The sequence below is a fragment of the Caenorhabditis briggsae genome (genome assembly GCF_000004555.2).
Source record: "Caenorhabditis briggsae complete genome, chrIV, whole genome shotgun sequence".
Classification (NCBI taxonomy): Eukaryota; Metazoa; Nematoda; class Chromadorea; order Rhabditida; family Rhabditidae; genus Caenorhabditis; species Caenorhabditis briggsae.
The window spans coordinates 8232158-8258989 of record NC_013487.2 but is presented as its reverse complement, the minus strand read 5'-3'; the positions used below and the strand labels follow the sequence as shown (position 1 = coordinate 8258989).

At 38.2% G+C, this 26832-nt stretch overlaps 11 protein-coding genes across 11 annotated transcripts; 7 read left to right on the top strand and 4 right to left on the bottom strand.

The window, feature by feature from the left end:
* Positions 1-322: 322 nt before the first annotated feature.
* Positions 323-3035, top strand: CBG05718 (the record flags this gene model as incomplete). The annotated part of the gene is made up of 10 exons (XM_002632993.2): positions 323-426; positions 475-625; positions 678-897; positions 942-1015; positions 1223-1258; positions 1453-1608; positions 1656-1974; positions 2023-2317; positions 2364-2591; positions 3014-3035. The coding sequence occupies 10 exons, from the start codon at positions 323-325 to the stop codon at positions 3033-3035; spliced, it is 1605 nt and encodes a 534-aa protein (XP_002633039.2).
* A 497-nt stretch (positions 3036-3532) lies between these two features.
* On the top strand, positions 3533-5163 carry Cbr-ruvb-2 (the record flags this gene model as incomplete). Its single annotated transcript, XM_002632994.2, has 6 exons — positions 3533-3574; positions 3667-3804; positions 3849-3977; positions 4028-4304; positions 4353-4896; positions 4950-5163. 6 exons carry the CDS (start codon positions 3533-3535, stop codon positions 5161-5163), a joined length of 1344 nt encoding a protein of 447 aa, XP_002633040.2.
* Positions 5164-6151: 988 nt separating this feature from the next.
* On the bottom strand, positions 6152-7031 carry CBG05720 (the record flags this gene model as incomplete). Its single annotated transcript, XM_002632995.1, has 5 exons — positions 6152-6268; positions 6314-6523; positions 6570-6674; positions 6719-6772; positions 6816-7031. The coding sequence occupies 5 exons, from the start codon at positions 7029-7031 to the stop codon at positions 6152-6154; spliced, it is 702 nt and encodes a 233-aa protein (XP_002633041.1).
* Positions 7032-7357: 326 nt separating this feature from the next.
* CBG26364 lies at positions 7358-7763 on the top strand (the record flags this gene model as incomplete). The annotated part of the gene is made up of 2 exons (XM_045235583.1): positions 7358-7529; positions 7564-7763. 2 exons carry the CDS (start codon positions 7358-7360, stop codon positions 7761-7763), a joined length of 372 nt encoding a protein of 123 aa, XP_045098531.1.
* Positions 7764-8284: 521 nt separating this feature from the next.
* On the bottom strand, positions 8285-10200 carry Cbr-spe-26 (the record flags this gene model as incomplete). Its single annotated transcript, XM_045235582.1, has 6 exons — positions 8285-8495; positions 8543-8783; positions 8849-9386; positions 9431-9649; positions 9702-9965; positions 10012-10200. The coding sequence occupies 6 exons, from the start codon at positions 10198-10200 to the stop codon at positions 8285-8287; spliced, it is 1662 nt and encodes a 553-aa protein (XP_045093167.1).
* Positions 10201-10531: 331 nt separating this feature from the next.
* CBG05723 lies at positions 10532-10950 on the top strand (the record flags this gene model as incomplete). The annotated part of the gene is made up of 2 exons (XM_002632997.1): positions 10532-10672; positions 10729-10950. The coding sequence occupies 2 exons, from the start codon at positions 10532-10534 to the stop codon at positions 10948-10950; spliced, it is 363 nt and encodes a 120-aa protein (XP_002633043.1).
* Positions 10951-11021: 71 nt separating this feature from the next.
* On the bottom strand, positions 11022-13057 carry CBG05724 (the record flags this gene model as incomplete). Its single annotated transcript, XM_002632998.1, has 8 exons — positions 11022-11264; positions 11315-11441; positions 11488-11603; positions 11647-11789; positions 11835-12095; positions 12142-12451; positions 12750-12895; positions 12943-13057. The coding sequence occupies 8 exons, from the start codon at positions 13055-13057 to the stop codon at positions 11022-11024; spliced, it is 1461 nt and encodes a 486-aa protein (XP_002633044.1).
* Positions 13058-13400: 343 nt separating this feature from the next.
* Positions 13401-15194, bottom strand: CBG05725 (the record flags this gene model as incomplete). The annotated part of the gene is made up of 10 exons (XM_002632999.2): positions 13401-13490; positions 13534-13653; positions 13699-13825; positions 13875-13990; positions 14036-14178; positions 14224-14327; positions 14369-14483; positions 14530-14836; positions 14881-15029; positions 15074-15194. 10 exons carry the CDS (start codon positions 15192-15194, stop codon positions 13401-13403), a joined length of 1392 nt encoding a protein of 463 aa, XP_002633045.2.
* A 2581-nt stretch (positions 15195-17775) lies between these two features.
* On the top strand, positions 17776-20895 carry CBG05726 (the record flags this gene model as incomplete). Its single annotated transcript, XM_002633000.1, has 7 exons — positions 17776-17978; positions 18292-18605; positions 18651-18971; positions 19462-19597; positions 20152-20372; positions 20421-20732; positions 20852-20895. 7 exons carry the CDS (start codon positions 17776-17778, stop codon positions 20893-20895), a joined length of 1551 nt encoding a protein of 516 aa, XP_002633046.1.
* A 972-nt stretch (positions 20896-21867) lies between these two features.
* CBG05727 lies at positions 21868-22613 on the top strand (the record flags this gene model as incomplete). The annotated part of the gene is made up of 3 exons (XM_002633001.2): positions 21868-22287; positions 22339-22431; positions 22482-22613. 3 exons carry the CDS (start codon positions 21868-21870, stop codon positions 22611-22613), a joined length of 645 nt encoding a protein of 214 aa, XP_002633047.2.
* Positions 22614-23597: 984 nt separating this feature from the next.
* On the top strand, positions 23598-25486 carry CBG05728 (the record flags this gene model as incomplete). Its single annotated transcript, XM_002633002.2, has 7 exons — positions 23598-23866; positions 23918-24046; positions 24116-24218; positions 24266-24381; positions 24428-24792; positions 24843-24990; positions 25033-25486. 7 exons carry the CDS (start codon positions 23598-23600, stop codon positions 25484-25486), a joined length of 1584 nt encoding a protein of 527 aa, XP_002633048.2.
* Between the last annotated feature and the right edge of the window lie 1346 nt (positions 25487-26832).

Here is a 26832-nt window from a genome sequence, read left to right as displayed (position 1 = left end):
TAACACTTTTAGAAGGTTTTACATTAATAAAATATGCTCTAAAAAAGAACATTCGATTCCAAGATGCACAGAGACTTATTCAATGTGCGTGCATCTCGTATTGGACCTCGTCTCAAGAGCTTCCATGGAAACGAAGAAATAAGCTCTTTTTGAGAGGATTTATTGCTTGAAAAAAGAAGCCAAACACATTTTTTCGTATCTTTCTCCTCTTTGATCAAACAAACACATCGGCTTGTTTTCTCTCCCTTCCCTTGATTCATTCAATTCTTGTCTTCTCTCGCATTTTGTCACTATACCAGTCCTATCGGATTTACAGATCAAAATGGTTCGACCAGAAGAATTCAATAGCTTGGAACTCGACAACTCTCTAACCGATGGAGAGACTGTTCACGAGATGATGGCTCATAAAGCTGGTTTGACATATAAGTATGGTTGACTTGAGAACTTTTAATGGTTTACTTTGAATTCTTTCAGTGATTTCAACATTCTTCCCGGGTTCATCAACTTTGGAGTCCATGATGTTTGCTTGGAAACTAACATCACAAAGGATTTGAAGATCAAGGCTCCTCTCGTTTCTTCCCCAATGGACACCGTGACTGAAAGTGGAATGGCCATTGTGATGGCTGTTAGTTTATATGATCGGTTACAGTCCTCGTTCCAAATAGGACCTTTTTCAGCTCTACGGAGGTATTGGAATCATCCATGGAAACTTTCCAAAGCCAGAAGATCAAGCCGCTGAAGTTTTGAAAGTGAAACGTTTCAAGCAAGGATACGTCATGCAACCACATTGTCTCAGTCGTGACTCCACTGCATTTGACATGATTCAAATCAAGAAAAAGTACGGTTACACTGGAGCACCGGTCACTGAAGATGGACGTGTGGGAAGCAAGCTCATTGGTGATTTCTGACTAGTAAACATAATTTTCAAATTGATTTTTTAGGAATGGTCACTTCTCGCGATTTCGACTTTATCACTATGGATGTTGCTGGGCAGAAAGGTACCCCAATATCCGATGTAAGTTGATTTTCAGGATTGTTTTTACATCAATTTGATAAAAAGTTCTAATTTTTTGTCGATCGTGGATTGCCCTCACATCTATGCATGGTTCTCTTCTGCAATTTTTTGACAAAGTTCTCCCCATCAATTTTACCTCTAATTATGCCCAAAAACAAACAAATTATTAATCAGTGTGCTTTTTCCACCCTAATTGTGTGAATTCAGACGAACGATGTGACACCGACTACTCCCATCACCAAGGTAAGACTTTCTTACCCTATAACCTATCTAACGTCGTTTTTCAATTTCATTTTCTTTTGCCTAACCTATAGTCCGTTTTGTCCTATTCCATCTCCCGTCCAGATTGAAAGACAAAAACTTGGTTCCCATGATACAATAGGCTTTCTGTCATATCCAATGACATTCTATCTTCTTTCCTATCAACCCAATTTTAGATTATGGTCGCAGTTGATCAGCTCCATTTGGGACACATTAACGATGCTCCGGAACTTTCACAGAAGAAGTTGAAGGAGCATAGACTTGGAAAATTGCCAATTGTCAACGATAAGGGAGAGTTGTGCGCTCTTCTTTGCAGATCCGATCTGTTGAAGGTGAGTTATCTACTTAGAACTCAGACAGCTGACAATCCCATTTGTAGGCTCGTGACTATCCAATGGCTTCCTATGACTCCAAAGGTCAATTGCTTTGTGGAGCAGCAGTGAACACACGTGGAGAATCCCAGTACACAGTTGATTGTATCGTTGAGGCTGGAGCTGATGTTCTCATTATCGACTCTTCAAACGGATCCTCCACCTATCAAATATCGATGCTTCGATACATCAAGGAGAAGCATCCACATGTTCAAGTAATCGCTGGAAATGTTGTCACTCGTGCACAAGCGAAACTTCTCATTGATCAGGGAGCCGATGGTCTCCGTATTGGAATGGGAAGTGGATCGATTTGCATTACTCAAGATGGTAAGAAAATGTGTCCCTCAAGTTTTTTAAACAACTTCGAAATTTCAGTTATGGCTGTGGGACGTGCTCAGGGAACAGCTGTCTACGACGTGGCTCGCTACGCTAACCAGCGTGGGATCCCAGTCGTTGCGGACGGAGGAATTCGTGATGTTGGCTATATCACCAAGGCTATCTCTCTGGGAGCATCAGCTGTGATGATGGGTGGTCTTCTTGCTGCTACCACTGAAGCACCAGGAGAGTACTTCTGGGGGCCTGGAGGTGTTAGAGTGAAGAAGTACAGAGGAATGGGATCTTTGGACGCGATGGAGGCTCACGCTTCCAGCCAGGATCGCTACTTTACTGCGTATGCTGTTATTTGTTTTACAAATATCTTCATGTAAATATTTCAGTGAGTCTGATCAGATTAAAGTTGCTCAAGGAGTGTCTGCCACTATGAAGGATCGCGGATCATGTCACAAGTTCATTCCATATTTAGTTCGAGGTGTTCAACATGGAATGCAAGACATTGGAGTACGTTCACTTCGCGAGTTTCGTGAGAAAGTCGACGGAGGAATCGTCAAATTCGAGAGACGCTCTACAAATGCTCAGTTGGAAGGAGGTGTTCACTCGTTGCATTCGTGAGTTTGACGCATTTTAGAAACTGTTCAAAAAATGACGTCCAGAATAGGCCAATCACTAAGTCAGTTGCGTCTGAATGACAGTTAGAGAAATTGATATTTACTGATATCTGAAAACTGTATACGGTAAAAAACGAGATTCAGAATAGAACAGTCAACGTGGCGAGTTGGGCCAATGATGATGAATATGACAGGTATTTCAAAAAGTGGAAGTGTTGGTGATGTGCCCCGGAGAAAATCTTTAGAAGAATGAAACCGGGTCTGATTGATTACCGAACCAGTGTAATCCAATTATCTCCACTGAATAGTTATCTTTCTTGTGATGCACTTAATACGATCAGCACACTTCTACCTGTGAAAAACCTGTCCATTTTCTCAATTTCTTACTGCATAAACTTCTTTTTCTAAACGGAAAATTTCAGGTTCGAAAAGCGTCTCTACTAGCCAGTGACACTCATTTCAATGGCGAAGAACAAACTTGTTGATTTTTGTTGAAGTTTTTAATGATATCTTTTCCCCTTTTGTCACCTCATTCATTCATTCGCATTCGCGGCCCCTATAAACCCCGTTGATCTTCCCCAGCATTTTCATTTCCATCCCATTGTTGCATTAAATGGCCACTGTCTTCCTGCATTTCTCAATTAGTTGTAGTTTGTTGATGAATAAAATATTAATTTTTTTAAAAGAAACGGATGTTACAATGCAATTACAAAGTTCTTTCTGGAACAGGAAAAGGAAACTGAAAAATAAATATTTTCACTTTTGAGCTAGACAGTGTTTGAAATTGAGAGACGAAGGAAAGGCGTGATTCTCGTGCATCTGATTAACTGACGCTCTTCTCGGAACTTGGCGCACATCTTGCGCGCGACTTTCGAATTTTGACTTTAATTTCGCTCTTCTTTTTGAATATTAACCCAAATTCTTCAATTTTCAGCACAAAAATGGCAACATTAGACGGTATCAATGTGAAGGATATTGTCAAAGTAAGGCTTTTGTGTTTTTCTCAGTTGTAGGGGCTTAAAAACATTTTTATGGACAAGATTCAGTTTAAAGAATAAAAACAACCCAGTTTTAGGTTGAACGTACTTCTGTCCACTCACACATCACGGGTCTCGGTTTAAATCATCGTTTGGAGGCCGAATATGTGTCAGGAGGAATGGTCGGACAGGTTGCTGCTCGTCAAGCTGCTGGGCTCATTGTCAAAATGATTCAGGTGAGTATTTATCATTTTTTTGAATTATAGAATTCCGTCTTTAGGAAGGAAAAATTGCTGGACGCGCATTGCTAGTCACCGGAGAACCTGGAGCAGGAAAAACAGCTCTTGCTATCGCCATTTCGAAGGAGTTGGGAATCGACACTCCATTTGTGAGCATCGTTGCTTCTGAGGTGAGACCGTCCAACTGTTTCCACTAGAGTATTTCAAAATCAATTTATAGATTTATTCAACCGAAATCAACAAAACTGAAGCACTTACACAAGCCTTCCGACGGGCTCTTGGCCTCCAAATCAAAGAAGAAACGGAAGTTTTGGAAGGGGAAGTCATTTCATTGGATGTTGATAGACCTGCGAATGGAGTTGGTCCGAAGGTCGGAAAGCTCACAATGCGTACCACTGACATGGAGACGATTTATGATTTGGGATCGAAAATGGTGGATGCATGTCTCAAAGAGAGAATTATGCCAGGAGACGTGATTCAGGTCGATAAGGCGTCTGGTTAGTTGCTTGAAATTAGAAAATTTGAACTATCTTTTATAATTGCAGGCCGTGTCACTCGTCTTGGTCGTTCCTTCAATCGTTCTCACGACTACGATGCAATGGGTCCAAAAGTGAAACTCGTTCAGTGCCCAGATGGAGAAATTCAGAAGCGACGTGAGACAGTCCACACCGTCTGCCTTCACGATATCGATGTCATCAACTCTCGAACACAGGGATACGTGGCACTCTTCTCTGGAGATACCGGAGAGATCAAGGCAGAAGTTAGAGATCAGATCAACAAGAAGGTTTTGGAATGGAGAGAAGAAGGAAAGGCAAAGTTCGTTCCAGGCGTTCTGTTTATTGATGAAGCCCATATGTTGGATATTGAATGCTTCTCATTCCTCAACAGAGCCATTGAAGGAGAGCTCAGTCCCCTGATTATCATGGCCACTAACAGATTGATCGAGAAAGTGCGTGGAACCGACGTCGAATCAGCGCACGGTATTCCATCTGACTTCCTCGATCGTATGCTTATCATCCACGCTACTCCATACACTGTCGATGACACTGCCAAGATTCTTTCTCTCCGTTGTGACGAAGAAGGTGTCAGGTGAGACATTACATTTTCATATGAAACACGTTCTAATTGAAATTATTTTTCAGCTTGGAACCAACAGCACTCGATCTTCTTGTGAGACTCCAATCAGCAACATCTCTTCGTTACTGTATTCATCTTATCGCAGCCGCCGAAGTGATTCGTATCCGAAACAAGTGCGAACGTGTCACAACTGATCATATCAGCCAAGCATACCGTCTGTTTTTCGATACCAAGCGATCAGAGAAAATGCTCACAGAGACCAGTGGATATTTGCATTAAATTAATTCCTTCTCATTTGAGTTTTCGTCCCGATAGATCCCATCCATTCACACAGATCCTCAAAACACTTGTTGACGTTTCCCTTCCTATTGTTTCATCTTTTTTTTCATCAATTCCTGTTAAACTTGTGATCCCAACTTTCACATTTTGCTTCAGAATAGCCTTTTTTTAACAGATAAAATAAATTTACTGATTCATCAGAAAATCTTTCATTCCAGGTGGACATTTGTAAGGGCCTGGCATTTTTTAAAAACTCATCAATTTCAAAAAAAAAACTCCGAAATAACGAAAGTAAATCATTTTCAGAGCTCATGACGAAAAATTGTTAGCATCAGAGATGTCCGGATTCCGGATTACGTGCTTTTCATTTTTCCGGACTCCGGATTTCGAGAAAAACTTTTATTCTGGATTTTCAGCATATTTGTTAATTTTCAAGAATTCTCTGGCTTCTTTGAACTCCCGCGTTTAAAAATGCAACAATAGAAATCTTCCTTATTAATAAAACGCTAGAGGCGTCTGTCCGTCCTCGGGTCCGTCGGTGGACTTTTGAAAAAATTGAAAAATACATATATATTTACGTGACCCTTTTATTTAGAAAAAGTGAGAAACGAAGCGACTAACATTTGAAAAAAATAGATTGAATCGCGCCGAAGGCGCACCAGCTTACTGGTTAAAAATATTTTCTTTCCATTTGGAGAACTTAACATTCCGGGTTCCGGGTTTTTTTTCATTCCAGATTCCGTATTCCGGATTCCAGAAAATTTTCATTTGTCCGGATTCCGGATTCCGAGGAAATTATTTTGTTCCGGATTCCGTTTCTCAAAAAATGCATTCCGGACATCTCTGGTTAGCACTGAAATCAGCATGTTCTTATCAAGAATTCCAACCATCTCTGACATATATAATAAATTTACTGATTCAACAGAAAATCAACTTTTTATATAATGAGGATTGTTCGGATTCAAGATTCCAGAAGAAAAAAAAATGATTAGGGCTGATGAGTGAAGTTCGGGTTTTCAGTGATGAAAGATCCTTTATCCTTCTTGGTGAGCCCATCTGCAGTCGGAGCAACAGTAACCTTGGTGACTTCTCCGTGATGGGATAGCTGAAAAATAATACCTTTGGATGTAAAAATGTACATTAAACGAACTTCTTCTTTGAGCGCAAACGTCTTCTTGCCAATTGGAGGAAGAGTGAACTTATCAGTGAATACTCCTGGTGCGAATGTATGATGTTTTCCCAATTCCTCCTTTGGTGGATGGGTAAAACGTGGCTTTTTCGAAGCAGCGAGGTCGACGGGTTTCCAAGTGATTCGAATTGGCTTCCATGTGATAGGATCGTAGAGCTCGTTTTGAGATTTCTGGAAAGTATTGAACTTCTTAATTTTCAAAAACCAAGAAACAAACCTTGGTGAAGTGTGGGGCCGAAGACGTCGGGAAGTGTCCAATTAACTCTGATGGCGGTCGGTAGGTTCCTCTTGTATTGACTGGTGGGAACTTCTTGATAAGAGCCTGGAAAACGTTATATTTTTTAGTCCAACAATTGGATTATTTACCTGTGGAGAATCAGTGATATGGAAGAGCTCAAGATGCTTTGAAGAGGAAGACTCCTGGAAAAAATTGTAGAATGACAAAAAAAAGGGAGTTTGAAACCTGTGGGGCAGGGGTTCCATGAGAATGGTGATGAGGAGGATGCGGTCTTCTGGAGGTTTCAGCCAAATCCCACGGAGCAAACGTTCTCTGGTTCAATGGCGGGAGTTTGTAGGTGAATGCTCCGGGTGCAAAAGTTGGTGGATTCTTGTTAAGCTGTCCATACTGCCCAGCAGCTCCAGCGATTGCAAAAACAAGAAGAAGTAAAAGACTGTTCATCTCGGCGATGATGATCGTTTGGTGTTCTAGCTCACTTTTTATACTAACCTTTTTGCGTTATTTTGTGTGTTTTGACTTTGTTTTTTTCCGTCGTTATCATGTTTACCTAATCAAAAATGAAACATCCGTTCCTGTTTAAAACAAACGGGTTATATGTTGAAACATTGATAATCAAGAATCAAGATACCTGCGGAGCCCCAATTTTATTTTGTTTTCAATTTTTCAATCAAGCGGAAGAATTTCCAACTGAAAGATCAACAAACATACCTATCAACAGATAAAAAATCAGTATAAATAACCCTCATACGGAATCTGTGCTTCACAACATGAAACTGTTCATTCTGTTAGCAATTTTCGGGGTTTCGGTACTGGAATCCTCCATTACCGGACCACCACAAATTGTTCGATTCACTCGTCACCGTGGACCATTCCATTCGTTTGGAACGAAACCACCACCAGTTGGTGAATCTCTTGTCAAAGTCCAGCATTCCGAAAAAAGTCCGTACCGCCCAGGTACAAAACAGGTATTCAGGAATTGGTGAAAAAATTACAATAGAAAAATTTCAGCCAACTTTTTACAAACATGCCAAACCATTCACTATCAATCCATGGGGACCATTATCTCCTTACATTCATTACATTAAAAAGTCTTTAAATTTGGATGTAACTAAAAAACCCCCCAGAAGTGGTCTAACACCAAAAGAAGAGGTCCGTCAAGAAACTTTAGATTAACGTAAACAATAGAAGGCCACCCATACCATCGACTTTCAGCTCATATATCTTGCTCCCTGTAGAAGATATAAAAAACTTGTCAAGTGACAAACAATTTTTTGCATTGTGATCAACATTTTGTCAGTTGACCACTTTTTGATATCTATTACAGGAAACGAGATATATGTGTTCAAAGATGACTGTTTGGGTGGCCTTCTATTAGAGGACCCCAAAGATTACGGTATCGCCGTTCGAACTCTCCGGTGTGGTCACTAAGAAGGATAAGGCATCATTCATTACCAAGATTCCCCATATCGAACCAACTCAAGTTGATATGGCTCATGTATCCGTGAAACCGTATTCTCGTCCAACATATCGACCTCGTGTGACGAAGACTCTCTTAACACATTGCCCTTGTTGTCATTTTCCCTGTAGTTCCCGCTAAATTCTTCTGTTTTATTAGAAAAATGAAACATTGCATTTAGAACACAGAACCATCTTTACATTTATTTTTAAAGGAAATTGTAATCATCATGAAGTTCTCAAATGTTCGCAGAAGATGGAGACATGAAAGAATTCGATGCACCATCATATTCCGAATCCGAATCAGATATTGCATAGTTCACATCATCGATTCCTCTATTTTCTAAATGACTTCTCCAATTTGATGCTTGTAGAACTTTCAGAGCACTTTTAGCTTTTGGAAGCGGAGGAATCGAACCGAAGCGAGCCGCATCTGGAGTAGGAAGCATTCTGAAAACGATTACATAAAATATTGGTTTCCTATGGACATATTTTACATTTCACAGGTAGCCTCGACTCTTTCGGTGTAGCCCGCAATCGAGAACAACCATCCTTTGTAAGAAACAGCGGCACTTGTTGATCTTCCAAGAACTAGTCTCTCAGGAAGCTCCTGCCATTCTCCATTCCGATGCCACATCCAAATCTTATTCATTCGTTCCATTCCATTGAATCCTCCGACGATGAATAAACGTTCTTGATGAGTGACTAGACAGTGACCAGTAATTGGATAAGGTAGGTCTATGTATCGAGAGAAAAAGTTGCGATTGGATTGTAAACTTCCACGGATGCAAGAATATTGTCACCGTTGAATCCTCCAGAAACATAGATTTGATTATCAAATACAGCGGCTGCACAATCCGAACGCATATCATGAAGGTTTCCAGTTGCAGTCCACTTGTTGGTTTTCGGATCATACATCTCTCCAGTTTTACTTCTCAATGAAGCCCGTGTAATTTCTCTCCAGTTCTGTCCACCGAATACATAAATCTTTCCATCGTACACCACTGAACTATTCGTAATGTAGTTTCTCGGTTCCAGCATATTATCACACTTCTCCCACTGCCACGTCTTCGTTGACATCTTCCAGGTTTCACATCGAGTACGCGTTCCGTTTGATCCTCCGAAGACGTAGAGCTCGTCACCGAGAATTGCAGCTCCATGATAAGCAAGAGGCATCGGCAATCGTTGTTGAGACACTTTCCATTCTCTAGCTTCCGGGTCAAACCAATCGATTCTATCACATGCTTGCCTATGGAGCCATCCTCCAACGGCTAACAGAATATCACGAGTTTTACGAGGTTGTTGCATGGAGAGACGATATTCAGATAGTTGCTTTGCAGCCTGCAGAACTTAAAATTGGGTTTGAAAGATGTCAGCGACAGAACCTCTTCATCCAAAGCCATCAATCGGACAGTATGCATCAGCATCGGACGAAACTTGTCGCGATTTACGAAGTCCGCAGCTATCCATTTCCCAATAACCTCCACAATTTTCACTTCTCTATCTATGTTGATCTCATCGTTGTTCAAAAGTTCAGCTAGTTCTTCCACTGGTAAACGGAAGAATTCTACATCAACAATCTTATCGACAGTTACCATTCTGACCTAAAAAAGTTTAAAAAATTTTTTGTTGTAATTAAAAAAGGTCGAATCCTACCAAGTTGTAGAGAATGTACTCAACAGTTTTGTTCGCATGAATGTGGCAATCAAATTGACGTAATTTTTTGTGAAGAAGAAAACAGTTGCGATCTGATAATGTAGACAGCATATGATCACATATTGCGTTTTTGATTGTTAGAATGTTAGGATAATTCGGTTGACTTCCGAATCCAGCAATCTCTTCCAATGCCTTTTCAAGACCAAACCAACTTTTTTCTTCGATACAATCAGAAACATTGTTCAATCCGAGTAAGTATTCAACCTAGAAAATGAGTAGAACATGTTCCTCATCGAGATGTTTCTGAAGCTACCGTATTAGTCGAGAAAGGTACCAAAATATTTTTCTGTAGTGCTCGTGGACTGACTGCTCCGAGACAATTCAATTCTCTTGCAATCTCAGATTCAGCAAGTTTCACTTCGAAACGATGTCCATCTTTTGACACAATTGCCACGTCCGATCTCTCGATTGATACAAATTGTGTGTTGCAGAACCGCATTTTGAGGGTCTGGCGATTCGAAAATAATAGCTGACCACGTTCTGGTGGCCCATTACTTCGGTTTGCGTCAAAAGTTCATGTTCCAACAAACATTAAATGTTCTGAATGACCTAATTTTCGCAGTAGGAATGTGTTTCGAGATGACCAACATCAAAACATCAACTTTCTCAATACTTATATTCTACTAATTGGTTGCTTGTTTTGCTAAGAACTTCTACTTCAGAACAGGAAAAGGGAAAATGGGAAAATTGAATTCGTAAACAAACAATTGAGGTTAGGGGGTATAAAAACAATGATGGTATTGAAACAATTCAAGCAATTCGTATTGAAAATGTCTCTGAAATTCTTCCTTGTATCTTCTATTCTCATTGGTTTGGTGACTGCAGGATTGATTAGAAAACGACGTGGAACCTATGAGGATGAAGCTGTGACACCAGCTGGAGGAGGTGCAAGTGTTGCTCCGATGGCTGAGGTATTTAAAAAACATTCCAATGTTTTATTAAACATCCAATCCTTGAATATTTTTAGGAATCCGCTGACACCGTTGCACCAGAAGGAGCTGGTGCTCAGGTTGGAGTGGAAAGTTCTGGTTACCGTAAGAAACGAGCGACACAGAACAGTTACGGAGATGAAGCATCTGCGCCAGTTGGTGGTGGAGCTCAAGTAGTAGTTGATGTTTCCGAAGCTCCAGCTGTTACAGTGGACAATGCAGGAGAATCTCAAAGTGCAGTTGCATCAAGCGGATATTAATTTGACACAATTTTGTCGGCTCTTCTTTTGAAAAGTAAAACTTTTTCATACCCGAAATGTTTATTAATTTATTAATCTGAACGAACAAGTGGTCCTAAAGAGATATTTCGTATCCTGAGATAGTTTTCCAGCGTATTCGGTGTTGTACAGTTAAGTTGGTATCCTGGATCATTATGATGTTTATAGTATGTCACATGCAACAACTCTTCGTAGAATTTCTCATCTAACTGGTGATCTTTCTGTCCCAAAAAAGTTCGATTGTATAAAAGTTCGGCGGTACATTCAATGACTGAGTAGTCAAAGGACGGAATCATCTGAAAATTTTCACTTTGTTAACTGGCAATATTTAAAAAAGACTAAAGACCTTGTTAACCATTATGTGAGGTATTTTTGATAACTCTTCAAGCTGCTCAATTCCAATAAGACATATTCCATGGCGAACTATTTTTGAAGGACAATTATTGACGTCTCCGTTTGCCCATTGAGTCATGCTAAAAAAAATATACTATGACCTCTTTCAAAACTTAAACAACAAACCGAGTAATTTGCTTTGGGCCATCATAATTAGGGCATTGATCAGTGAAGTGACCAGGCATTCCATACTCGTAGTTCAATTGTAAGCTGGGAAATAATTGTTCGTCGCATCCATACGCCTATAAACATTGCTTTCGGAGGCAAAGATAAAACAACCCTTACAGTTCTATTAAATTGTTCAATGACAATATTCATATCCACGTCTTCAATCAACCACTTCACTGCTGCTCTTGATAAGGATGCTTGTTCCGATCCACTAAATACTCTCATTGGAGAATGCAACACTTTTTCACTGATCCCAGATTCTGAATTCTTCTAAAGATTTGTTTCGAAAAATCGAATAGTCTCACCGTTTCTGAATAGATGCATACTTTTCGGATCCCAGCTCAATCCAGGAATCCTTCTCCCTTCGACCTCCTTGCAATAATGTATATCATTCACACCTCCGAGAAGTTCGTAAATCCTTTCCAACTCGTAAACGGATTTCACGATAACGTCGAAATTCTGGAGAAATAGAATATATTTCCAGCCAGTCTTCGGTAAAAGGGCTTCCATGCATCGTTTCTGACCAATGTTCATATTGTGGCCAGAGCTGTCGTAACTTTCAGTAGCTGAAAAGTTCAAAAAGTAAAATCCAGATTGGGAACGATGATTTACCTGGAAGAACTATTACGTTTTCAAGGCATTCTTCCAACTTTTTCATTCTCGAAATAAATTCGATTGGCGACTTCTTATCAACAGTGAAACAGAAGACGTTTTGTGGATGCCACAACATTTCCAACTGTTTTTCAATAAATTCGTAGTCTGTGTAAACTATTCTCGCGAATGCAATGCCTCCAGATTTCAGAGGGATGAAGTTTCGGTTGTTAGGATGAATTCGATTTTGAATATCCGGACAAGACATATTCAATAGACCGTTTTGAATCAGTGGGATACGGTTTTCTCCAATCAGTTTTTCAGTGTAACTCTGAAATAATTTTTGACGACATTAAATATTTTGAGAAAGAAAAAATGTATATTTTGAGAAAAAACATAAAAACACAAAACTGTAAACCCTGTAATAGAATGGCCCCCACGCTGTCAAGTTTGAGTTAATTTTTCTTGGCTCGTATGCAAGATATTGAAAATGTGTCAGATGATAAAATGTTTGCGATATTGTGATAAACATTTTGTCAGTTGACAACTTTTTAATATCTTCTACAGGAACCTATAAAAATCGGGTCGAAGTTGAAAGTTAGGGTTATTACAGGTTTTACGTTACTTACTTTATCTCCTCCCAATACTCTTCCACAATCGATATGCTGAGTTTCTGGCCGTTTTTGATAACCTTCAGAAGGCAAACTATTTTTCCTTAATGCACCTATCATGTATTCATAAATAAAAATCCTTCGTTTGTCATCTATACTTGGATCTGAAAAACAAAAAAAAAAGGAAATCATAGTTCTGGAACATCCCTACCAAAATTGTCTATACTAACATACATAATGAATACAGGATGAATTATGGATAAAAATGAAATACAACATACTGCAAGGGCAAATAGTTTCCAAGCATTTCTTTGAGTTTCAGGCATCCGAATCAGGTTTTCCGTAAGGAAGAATGCGATTTGAAATCCGTTTGAGAGTCAAAATCAATAAAATAGGCGAGTATTGGTATTTCTGAGGACCACACAGTCACGACAAGATGACCAACATGCCATAGGAAACGGGTGTATCCATTCGAGAGAGTGAAAGAGTGAAAGACGCAGGCAAGACAAGAGCATACATGTATCTTCTTGACTGGCGGTGAGTCATGCATTAAAATTAAAGAGTAAAAACCGGTTTTGAAATTTTGAAGAACAGGAAGGATAGGAAACAATTTCATTCAATGACGGAATCAACTTTACTAGCGACCCGAAAAAAAAAATAAATATGAGATCACAGATAGTATTCGTACTTCCACGGTTTTTGATTTGAGCTACAATCCAATTTGTACTCAGGATCTTCGTGATGCTTATGGTATTTGACCTGAAATACTATTCATATTCTTCATATAATCACTCCGACTCACATGTAACAATTCTTTATAGAAACTTTCATCCAATTCATGGTCCATCTGACCTAAGAATGTTCGATTATAGAGGAGTTCTGATGTACACTCGATAATTGAATAGTCGAATGAGGGAACCATCTGAAGTTGATTCAATATCAATTAAATTAAACGATGATGATTTACTTTGTTAACTGTGATGAAAGGCATTCTAGATAAAGCTCGGAACTGTTCAATCCCAATTAGGCAAACTCCATGTCGAACTGTTTTTGTAGGGCAGTTGTTGATATTTCCGCGGGCCCATTGAACAAATCTGAGAAGTTCTACTTTGAGAATATTTTGATGAATATCGGTTATCGAACCGAGTGATTTGCTTTGGGCCATCATAGTCAGGACAATGATCTGTGAAATGACCGGGCATTCCGTATTCATAATTCAGATAGAGACTTGGAATCAGTTGCTCATCTCCTGCATACTTCTATAAATGCTTCATTGTTTTTGGGAAAGATATAAAATCACTCACAGTCTGATTGAATTGCTTAATTGCAATGCTTACATCCACGTCTTCAATCAACCACTTCACAGCTGCTCTTGTCAGGGATACTTGCACAGCACCACTGTATACCCTCATAGGCTCATTCAATACTTTTTCGTTGATTCCGGATTCTGTTTTACGAAAAATCAGATACTTTTGTTTCCTTCAAATCTTACCATTTATGAATAGATTCATACTTCTAGGATCCCACTTCAATCCTGGTACTCTTCTTCCATCAATTTCTTTTCCAAAATGCACATCATTAACACCTCCCAAGAGACTATAGATTTTCGAGATCTCATAAACAGATTTTATAATGACATCGGGTTTTGAAGAAGTAGAATATAAGACCAGTCAGTTTTGGGTAACAACGCCTCCATACATCGTTTGTGTCCAATGTTCATATTGTGACCAGAACTATCGTAGTTCTCGAGAACTGGAAATTATAAAGTTTGGAATTTCGGACAACATTCCACATATACCAGGAAGCACTACAACGTTTTCCATACATTCGTCCAACTTCTGCATTCTCGAAATAAATTCGTCCGGTGACTTCTTATCAACAGTGAAACAGAAGACGTTCTGTGGATGCCACGACATCTCCAACTGTTTTTCAATGAATTCGTAATCGGTGTAAACCACTCTCGCAAATGCAATGCCAGAATCCAATAATTTAAAATCTCGGGTTTCGGAATGAATTCGATCTTGAATTGCCGGACAAGACATGTTCAAACGGCGATTCTCGATGAGTGGTATACGGTTTTCTCCCACGAGAGTGTTGATGTATTCCTAAAAGTTTTATGGACGTTGCATTAATTACCTCGTAAACTTACTGTATCTCCACTCAATACTCTCCCACACTGAATATGATTGGTTTCTGCTCTTTTTTGATAATCAACAGAAGAACCATAGTTTTCATCTCTCAAAGCATCTATCATGTTCTCATAAATGGCGACTTTTCGTTTGTCACTGATACCAGGATCTTAATGAAAATTTAAGAAAAATCAGATAAAATGAAACACATACCAAAGTCGTGCATATGGGGTGTTTCCGTGTGCCTGAAGTAGCTCACATAAGCAATTCCAAAAGCAACAAGTAAAAATATAGGTATCACAAATAGTTTCCAATATAATTTTATTTTCTGCATCTGAAAGCAGAACGTTTTGAGCGAATGAGGAACGCCATCGGCCCAGTATTCAAGGTTACATCTAGTTTGTAGGATAGATTAGTTCCAATGATAGATGAAACGTTGCAGTACATGTTGGAGGACGAAGCAAAAAGCTAATATTTTTTAACAGACTCTATCGCTTTTTTCTAAAAATTTTAGGCTTACTAAAGAATGGTGCAAATTGGTCATGGAGTAATGGTACATGGTAACATTGGAAAGCTAAGAAAAAGTTATTTACAAATATACAATCAAAATCTGCTAAGCGGTGGACAGCTCGGAGAAAATTAGTTTTCAAGATCTGGATTTACTACTGTTTTCCTCAATTTTAATACAAATTTTGGATTTATTCATTTACTGTTTACGCTATCTAAAATTTTTTATGAAATTGAGGAAATATCTAGTGAATGGCTCAAGACCTAATTTTTTCGGAGCTGTATACCGCTTAGCATATTCAGATTGCATATTCACAAATAACTTTTTATTAACTTTCCAGGGATGTAGGTCATGCGCCATAACTTCATAACCCGTTTGCACCATTCCCTATTAAGGCTAAAACGCGATACTTCCCAGAATTCCATGGATCTTCGGATCCAATGTACTATACAACTCGATGTAACCTTAGATTCTGGTGCGCATCAAAAATTAACTTTTTAATACCTGTAGGTTTCGTGGTTTTATTCTAACGCCGTTCCATACATTTTCAAAATGTTTGTCTTCCGAATTTTTGTTGATTAAAAATGGTTCTTCATAACGGTTTGATTGATAATTGGAAAAGAACATTCGAAAACTGTAAAGGAATAACTTCTGAAAAATGTTGCGTCGACCTGGAACATTCAAAAATCAACGATAAAACTCTGATAAAATTGAAGTAAACCCATATTTTTTCACCAGTGGTCATGTATTTGTTTGCACAGAACGGCCAATATAAAATGGTTTTGAAACCGCTTGTATATTGTAAAATCCGTAATACACTGCCCTTCATGGTCAACTTTGACGCAACTTTCTAGTTTTTCTGAAAATATATAAAAAAGTGATTAGAGAGATTTTTCCAGCTTTGACTCTATTTCTTCCAGAAAAATAGTCCTTTCCTGATGCTGGACTAATTATTGCTTTATTTTCACTGTTCTGTTCTATTCCTGAATATTGTTTTTGGATCATGGACAAAAAAAAAACAAAAATTCGAAGTTTTTATTGAGAAAACAAATACAAAACTTTATTTACAAGTTAACAACAAGATTTCCAAATAGGATCAACCTTCATACATCGAAATTATTTCTCATACATCTTCCAAATTCAAATCGGATCTTGTAAAAACGTAAATCATAAAAAAGAATACGAGCATCAGTGATAATACATAGTTTAAATGACGATGCAGTTGAATTCGCATAGAATAAAAAGAAAAGGGAATGCCAAAATAGATTTAACTGAAGGAAGAAGAAGCTAACGTACACCAGGAACTGGAGAGAATGCCGATTTGTATCTTATGAATCGGTCGGACGTCGTTGTTTTGTACACTTTTGTCGAATTTGAATTGATGGGAAGAAGGGGAAAAGGAGGAGAAGAGGGAAAACACGTCGAACACAATTTTTGAACTGAAAGGGTGTGGGATTTCTAATGTACAAAATATGATCTGCATTTCTGAGAAGATCATATTCTGATGTGATGGGAAGGGCTCGGTATGTATTTTTCGTGATATACATTTCTCCATAATTACCGTATTTTCTTTAATAGAAACCCACCGAATTTTGAGTTCAATTATCTAGGTTCCTGTGAAAGATATAAAGAGTTTGTTATCTTCCACAGGAATCGAGATAATAAAGATAAAAGTTGATGGTTCGGGTGGGCTTCTATTTGAGGAAATTCAAAGTAATCAACTTATATTTTTGTTAGTAGTTTTGCTATCAAATAAAATTGACAAAATCGGTAATCTTAAATACTTCTCGAAACTATTAGGGCTGTGGAAAAGTAATTCGCGTTTGAAGTAACTGTATCTTATTGCAAAACCAAAACAAGAGATCATCAATCAGTTGAATATTTTTCAGAATGATCCTCTACTTTCAGCCAGAGCGTAGGAAAAAAATTAGTGGCTTACTTGACTAACTACGCTGTATGCAGATAGAATCAGTTCAAACTGTGCGCCCTTTTGCAAATTTTCCAAGTTTTTATGAAAAGAGCCAAATATCTTGCAAACTTTTCTTTGAGGTGGAATTCGGTAAATTGCTCTCAATATTTTTTTAATCGGCTACTGTGCCAGGCCGGACAGGGCAGGGTCACCAGGAGATCGACAAGTGCGAGTTCCACCAAGTAAGGACCTATCATCGAAACCAAAAAATCCTCAGATAAACCAGTAACACTAATCAAGTTTAATCAATAATTTTCCTGCTAAATTTATCATTCCTGATCTTCACTGTCTCCCTCACCAATCGATTTTCCAAGTGTTCTTCTCATTCTCCTTATGCTTTTTTCAACCGACGGACACAGCTAAATCCGATCTTTATCTCAAGTTTCCATTCCTATCGAAACGTAGCAAATCCCTTCCACTTGTTCTGTTATTCTCATCATGTCCAACTTGGTACCAATTCATAAATCTCTTGAAAGTTCTCTTGTCGATGTACCACTTCTCAGTAAAGAAGTGGACGAATCAGATGATTTGGTGGTTTACGAGGAATCAGTGACATCTTTCAAACCGATCATTCTTCTTGTCGTTTGCTTTGTATTGGCTACCTGGCTCTACGTCAACTTTGCATTCACTAAGTCTGAATCGTGAAGAATTTGGTGAGTTAGAATAATAAATTAAATAATTTTTTTTGTGGTTTCAGGTTAGAGCAATCAATCAAATAATCCTAACAATGAATTGTCTGTAAATCGAAATATATGTATTTACAGATTTGTTTCTCGAATAAATATATTTCATGCCAATTTTTGTTTCTATCGCTCTTTAAATTTTCAGACCAAAGTTCCATACACTTTGTCCATTTCATCACTTGATATATTTCATTTTTTTTCAGTGTTAATCGTTCTATCGACATCATTCGTTTTCCCTGAATCCCGCCCATTTCTTTTCTCACCATTTCAGACTGATAAGAGTACTCTTTGATTTTAACCAACGAGTGCATTTGCCCTCCTATTTCAAAAGTTTAACCCTTAAAATTCGTTTCATTCAGATGGTCCAAAACATGCATTTATTGGTCCTATCCATTCTCGTAGCTGGTATCACTTGTCGTGGCTGTTTTGATGCAGATGACAAGGAAATCAGTGGACAATGTTACAAGTTTGTGAATCAAAAGTTGATATTCGAGGATGCTAGAGATTGGTGTCATTACAAGAACCCTATTACTCCATCTTATTTGGCTTATATGCATAGCCAATTTGTCGCTAATTTTGTAGCTAGTGAGTAAATGATTTAATAAATTTTCGACCGAACCAAAAGTTCAGCTTACGCACGAACTGCGTTTGGGAGCAATGATGCAGTATTCTGGATTGGTTTGAGTAGAGAAAGAAATTGGATGCCATGGACATGGGATAACGGATACCAATTGGGACAGAGTTGGAGTAATTTCGATGACCAAATCAAGCAGAACTATGTGGTTGAAAAAGTGTCAAATGCAAAATGGACTACTGTTCCTGATAACTCTACAAACTACTTTGTGTGCAGTTATGATCCAACTGATCCTCCAGTTTTCGCTCCACCAACATCATCTAAATCGACTACCACAACTACTACAACTACGACTACACGAGGACCAACGACTACAGGTGAGTGAAAGAAAGTGAGTTGCGTTTTTTGTTGTTGCTGGCTGGCTAAAATTGGTTCGCATTGTATTCTGAATTTATTCTGCTATTGCTGAGAAGGATCTTTTGGTAGGTTCGTTGGTGTGTTAGTTTCAGGAAAACTTCTTATTCTCTGGACCATCGGACAAAGTCTAATTTTGAAATTCCATTTCATGAATTTCTTCTTTTGTAATAAAATATTTTTAATGATTTCTAATAAAGTTTTACTTTCTATCTGTATGTTTTTAAATATAATGAATATATAATCTCAATTTGAATAAAAAAAACCATGCAAACATAAAATCGAAATTATGTCGAAAAAAATAGAAACTAAACATGAAATATTAGCGAAATGTTTAATAATGGAGAACACTGTCTGAGCTTGTTCTCATAGAGTGTTAAGTTTAAAGTAGTTTTCAATCTCTAAAAAACGGTTTAAGACCAAGGCATAGTATACATCATCTGTTTTTTTCAGAACTAAAGCATAGAATAAAGCATACGCCATTTTTACTACGACCTTCCGACTTTCGACATCCGAGTTTAAATTTTTCCATCCCTGTTATCTCTGACCAACACCTGAAGGAACAATATTCCAACCTAAGCCTCCGGATGTTTGTTCACTGAAAAATTTACAATGCATCTTTCCACTACCTCCAGCACTGAAAGGAACTGGAACTCCACCACCATCACCAACTGCAGAACCACAAGAGGTCTTACACTGAAAAACCTTCATGTTGAGCCTTAAAGTGATATCATTCTAGTTGACCAACACCGCTTCAGTCCACATCAAAAGCACCCACCTCCAAAAGAAACCGGAACTCCAATACCATTCGGAGTTTCAGAACACTGAACTCTCATTAAAATATTGTACAGTTTTGTACTTTGTAGAGATGACGTTCGAACTGTTGAATAAAATGTTCATAATAAGATATTATCACTTGATAAAATTACCGACCCATAAAGGCTCTTACTTTCATCACATCATCCAGAGTGATAGTTTGGTCTGAAACCATTATTTCAGAGTCATCATTTTTCACACCCTTTTTTTGATTTCGTCTGATCATCATTTTTCTTATCACATATTAGAGGTGCGAAAATACTTTCTCACCATTTAAAACATTTTTTTTCCACTTTTTTATTTCAAAAACTGACCAAAACAGTTCAGAATGCTCCGAAAGATGATATTTCTATGCGTTACATTGGTATTTGGTGTTTCTGGAACATGCTTGGACCCAAATGAAAAGGAACTCCAGGGAATATGCTTTCATTATGTTAAGCTGAACATGACGTACGACGATGCAAGAGACTGGTGCCATTACAAGAATCCAGTAACACCATCTTATTTGGCGATTGTGAAAAATCAGTTTACAGCTAATTTTTTGGCTTGTTAGTTAATTTAATTTTGAATTACTCGAATGTATAATTTCTATTCAGCTTATGCCCGAAACGCATTTGAAACCGGTGATGGAGCATTTTGGATTGGATTGAGTAGACTTCATAACTGGAATCAATGGACTTGGGATAACGGAGTCTTGTTGGATGGATGGAGCAATTTCGATAGCCAACAAGGCAAGACTCAGGCTGGTGAGAAGATTTCAAATGGACAATGGACCACATTTGATGGTACGGAGAAGATGTATTTTGCATGTAGCTATGATCCTAAAATTCCTCCAACTTTTGCCCCAATCACAACAACTAAACCTCCAACAACAACTACTACGACTACGGGAAAACCAACGACTACAGGTGAGTGAAAGAAAGTGAGTTGCGTTTTTTTGTGGCTGGCTGGCTTGAATTGGTTCGCATTGTATTCTGAATTTATTCTGCTATTGCTTTGGGTAGGTTTGGTGGTAAGTTTGTTTCAGGTAAATTTCAGATTCTCTTGATCATCAAATTGGACAAAGTATAGTATATCTTCAAAATATTATCACATTTCATTCATTATTTATTTTTTGTAATAAAACTTTTTTTATAATGAGTTATATATGTTTTACCTTCTATCTGTATTCTTTTCAAAGATATTCAATCTAGAATTTCAATTTAAATGGAAACATCAAATCAAAGCTATGTCGAGAAAAATGAAAACTGAATACGAAACAGTTGTGCAATTTTTAATGATTGATAACATTGATAAGTTTGAAATATTGATTTCAATCTCTAAAAACAATTCAGAACAAGGATCTAATGATGATTGCCCGGAAATGATAAAGTTCCGTCTAAGATCGGCAATGTTATACTCGAACCTAATAGGGAAATGAAAGATGTTTTCAAAAATTGGAATGGGATACTGTAAAACCTGTATTAAAAGGGTTCCCATCAAAATGCGTTGATTGAAGTCAAAAATTTATGTACGGTTCCAGTGAAAAATGTTCCGGAAAATAGACAATTTCACAGAAGTTTTTGAAAAACTCTTTTTTTTTTGGAATTTTGTCCATTTTGGTGGAATTTATATATTTTCATTAGTTTTGGAAGAGAACTCATCGAATTTTCAATGAAAAGATGGCCGGAAAAATAAGATGGCCTTCTCTAATTGAAAGGTCTCTGTAATAGAAGGGCCCTCCGTAGATACCTTTGAACAGTAAGGTCAGCTCTTCTAATAGAGGTTCTACGGCAGATAATACGGAATTAACTATCAAGTTACATAGTTCCAATGAACGAGGCAAGCTGATTGAGAAAACATTCTCTTATCACTGGATGATAACTTGATGTTGATCTGTTCATCATTTTTGATAAACGACCGTTTTCCATCCAAACTGCTCGAGAACTGTGAGCTCCAAAACTATCAACTGATACACCCAATTTAGAAGATAGATCTACACCATTTGATATGATATAAAAAGGAATCAATCAGACTGAAAAAGTATTACTCATTTAGTTCACAATGAGAGGCTTCAAATTCGTTCTCCTTTTCACCGCACTGGTGGTGACTTCTTTCGCTGCTCCACACCATGGAGGACCAGTCTCCAAGAGACCACCACCACCTCCACCACCACCGAAAGGAACTGGAAGTCCTCCACCTCCTCCACCACCACCATCTGATGAGCCTCAAGAGGTAAAACTCACATTCCGTTATGTTCGAACCACGTACGTTTCACAGATAGTTGCTGGTATCTCGTCTCGTCGTCCACCACCACCTCCACCACCACGTGGAACCGGAACTCCATCACCACCGCCATCCGAGGAACCAAGAGATCTTGTAGAAGGAAATGCATCCCGTCGTCCACCACCACCTCCACCACCACCGAAGGCAACTGGAAGCCCTCCACCTCCACCACCACCACCATCTGATGAACCTCAAGAGGTTAGCCACACATTTCGTTAAATGAAAACTCTAATGAATTGTGTTTCACAGGTAGTTGCTGGTGGCGCATCTCGCCGTCCACCACCTCCGCCACCACGTGGAACCGGAACTCCACCACCACCACCAACCGGAGTACCAGAAGAGGTTTTCTACTGAAAACCTGTATGCCGTTACTTAAATTTATATAATTCCAGTTAAACGAGGCCAACCACGCTTCTCGTCGTCCGCCACCACCTCCACCACCACCGAAGGGAACTGGAGGCCCTCCACCTCCTCCACCACCACCATCTGATGAACCACAAGAGGTAAAGTGCACAATTCGTTAAACAGAAATTCTAATGAATTATGTTTCACAGGCTGGTAGCGCTTCTCGTCAAAAACGTAAATGATGACCTGCTATTATTGTAATTTTTGTATTTAAAAAATAAATATTCTAGCATCGAAAATCTTTGGTTGGCGTTGTTGGACCTTATTGTCCCGAAGAAGTTTTTCAGGGGTTCTCAAAAAGAAATGTACTCTCCGATAGCAAATCTCAACTTTCCCTGTCGGTTCCGACGAGACATCGACATCGAGGGACAACATCGAGGGACAGAGAAAATCTCTATCGAAGATGGCCTGTCAACTTTTGGGAAGCGAAAATTTGTGATCTTTCGATTTGCCGGCAAATTTTTTTGACATAAATAAAGGAAAGGGATTTTTTGGAATGAGTTGACTGAAAAGCATGTTCATAACAAAAACTAATAAACATAGCATCGAAGTGATGAAAGTATCGATTTTTTGGTTGTTGAAGTAACACCGGTATTCCGGCAAAATGTTTAAAAAGTCTTGTCCATATTTGTAACGAGCCAGGCTGAGCCCAATCCGGCCCGAACAAACCAAACAAAAAACTGAGAACATTTTCCTTCTGAACAATCTTCAACGGAAAAATTGGCTCAAAGATACAGGACTTTTTTATACCGGGCCTACCAAGCCTGGCCAAATGTTTCTTTAGGCCCGGCCTTTGCTGGCAGGGCCTTCAATTTACAGGTATGGTTCTGTCCTATATTTCAATTAGCTTAAGCATACACTTTTTCAACGACATTTTTTCATCTCCGGCATCTCCTTTTTGGATCCGTACGCGTCCTGGATAGATCCCCACTCGCGATTGCGAATTTCAACAAAAATTTAACGGGTTCGTGTAGATCTTTTTGTCTCCCTTTTTGATCAAAATCTGCTCCTGTATTCCTGTTCCACAAGAACAATTCGTCAGAATGTGTATCTATGTCCTTCTAGAAGAAAAAAGTGATCCTTCTTTTTCTCCTTCTCAAAAAATGTCCAGGTTGAAACACATCCTCGTGACTATTATTATTACTCTTCTTGTATTACTGTATTTCGTGAATAAATCTCCAACACCAGAAGTAAAATCTGATAATGACTTCGCTGGCAGTGAATCTTTTGATTCAGTACAAAATAACGAGGACCAAGGTTTTACACAAGATGAGACAGGAGTTGTGAATGATCCAAAAGGACGATTAAAACTAAAACTATCAGTTACTCATGTCTTTATCACTTCTGCATACTTCTATCCAAAATCTAAATCGTGGGTTGAAATGATTTGTTTATCATTTAATCAGGATTTTTTAATATGTAGGTTAGGAACCAATGCTGTTGCCTTAAACATGGTGGTGGACACAATTAACTTCAATGTCGAAAATGCCACGTACAGTGTTGTAGGATCCAATGGAACACAGGAATTAACAACACTTGCTTCATCGAAAATGTAAGTCTTTTTTTCTGAAAGCTGAAAAATTCTGAAAATATGATTTCCACCTAAAATTATAAATTTCAGAGAAGGCCATCCAAGCTGTCGCTATGCTGCTGCCATGGCCAGTACTAACACTGTAGCTAACCTTCAAAAATTGGAAATGGAATCTAATGGAACAAAAGTGGAGGTATTACGATATTTCACTAGTTAGCATTTCAACTTTCTTAATTCAAGATCCCGTTCAAAATGGCACGCACCACTGCTCCAAAACCTGTTGTCATTTGCATTTCACCTCAATTCGCCGCCGAACAATGGCAGATGTTTGTGATGCATGTACACGTGGCAAATCGGTTTAGTTGACCTATATCAGTTTCTTATGAAACGTTGTGCTTTTAGATTTGGAGGTCATCTTCATATGTATGTCACTTCAATGATTGAATCATATTTCGAACTAATGAAAGAGTATGAAAAACAAGGATATCTCACATTGGATTACTGGCTTAGAATGAAGTTCAGTCATACAGAAACTCCATATTTCGAGCCAAATGGAAATATCGAATGGAGAAATCAAGCAGGAGCAGAAATCGATTGTCTTCTACAGTATAAGGAAGCTGCAGAATACATTGCATTTTTCGATATGGACGATATTCTGTTCCCTGCAAATTATCCAACGTATTTGGAAGAATTCAACGCTGAATGGGCTTTGATGCCAAATGCTACATCTCTATTTTACGGTCGAAGAGAACATGAGTTCATTAAGGGTGAGCAATGGAGAAAAGAGTTTTCAATAACTTAGAAAAACGCGTTTCAGCTCAGACGTTGGCTGAATTCAGTTTCACTGAGCTTGTCGATAACCTTCGATCCTCTCCAACTGTGAAACGTGGAAAAGTAGTTGTTAGAGGAGAGACCTACAATCACACATGGATTCATTACAGTTGGCATGAAAATCCAGCAACCAGGTAGACAGAATTCAAAGGAAATCTCTCATAAGACATCTTCAGACACAACGTATCTTTCCCACATCTTGTTCATGTCCAACGGCCACTTCAGAAGAACGGAGGAAACGATATTACTCATGTGTGGAAAATGGAATTCGGACCACTGAATGAAACAATCAAACCAGAAGACGTGAAGGCGATTGAAGAAGACGTATGGAGAATCAGAAATATTTCGAGAGTTGCTGAAATCGCAAAATATCTTCCAAGTCAAGATTTTTATCTCCCAATTGTATTCAAGTGTTACTATGATTCATTTTACGGATGGGTGTTTGATAAGCAGAAAAAAAAAGGACCTGAACAATGTCCGAATGCAGATCTCTGTGAATTACCTCAAAGAGACGATTATCGATGTATTCATTCAGATGCTGAATATTATTCTGGTCCGCTTATGGAACCATTCACTTATCATTTTTCGAGTGATCCATTCTGGTCTAAAGATATCGGGTGTTATCAGTAAAATCGTTAGTTTTTGTATTATTTTCAACAATTTGAATAAAGTTAGTGTCGAGTGTGTTTCAGGAACTAATTTTTGTTCCAGTTTTAGATTTCAGATAGAAGCAGAAATCTTCAGAATTGTTTTTAATCTGTAATAATCGTATCAGAATCTGAAAGTTCTCAGGTTTCAAAAAATCCCTAAAAACACGCTCTCGTCGGTATTCGAATTCAACGAAATTTCCATCATTAATTATCAAGGTTCTTGTTTTTTACTCTGAATCTTGCGTTTCCAAAATATGGAATTTCGTGGCCGAAGGCCCCACAACGATAAAAATTTGACGGAGTCGTTGGAAGTCCCACAACGACAACTACAGTAACCTAATTGTATATTTTCCCGTATTTTTCTCGTTTATTACTACTTTTCGCCAAGTTTTTCGTTATTTTTTCAACATTAGTCGGAAATTAACAACTTTTGCTAAACAAAAAAAATGACTGAAAACTCACGATAATCGAGATAATCAAACCGGAAAAGAAAAATACTTTTAGGTTACGGTAGTTGTCGTTGTGGGATCTTCGGCCACGGCCCCGGTGTTTCTCTTCCACAGCTCCGATTTTTTTAACCCGCATAATACAAGCGCAAACATTTTGAACTTCGAGACTAGTTTTTTCAATTCGATTGGTTCGAAAAAACAGAATTTGCGAAAATAAAGTTTAATTTATTCGAAGTTGATTCAGCTGAAAAGAAGTACAAATAGGCGAAACAAAAACAGATGTCAATAGATTTTGTGGATTTCTTTGTAGATCAAAGTTTTAAAGATTTTGAGGCTAAAAAAATCAGTTCTCCTTGTTTCTCAATAATTATGTTTACCCAAAACTCACGGGGGCCTGAAGGCCTGCTCACAAATTGCGTCCCAGCAACCCCGAAACTCTTTCGTTTTATAGAAGTACATGAAATTAATTCGAAACCAACAAATTCGAAATGTTGATTGCAAAAGACACCATGACATCGAAAAGCAGGGTCCATGAATCATAACTTTTGTAGATAATTACTGGAATTCCCATAAACACAGAGAACAACATGCAAAACCCCATCACTAAAAACTAATTCCCAAAAGTTAGAAACAAAAAAACAAGAAAACGGTAATCTAATATTTCTGAAAGTTATGCACTGAAAAAAGATGCATTGAAATAATTGGATAAATTCTTTCTCTTTGTTCAAAAATCTTGATAACTGTTGTCGTTAATGATGAAAATCTCTGGAAGCTAATCTGATTTGAATCGAAACATTTTGTTCTATTTCGTTTTCGGCCAGGACCTGAAAAAAGTCTTGTCTTGTTCACATATTTAGAAAAATCCCTACAATTCTCA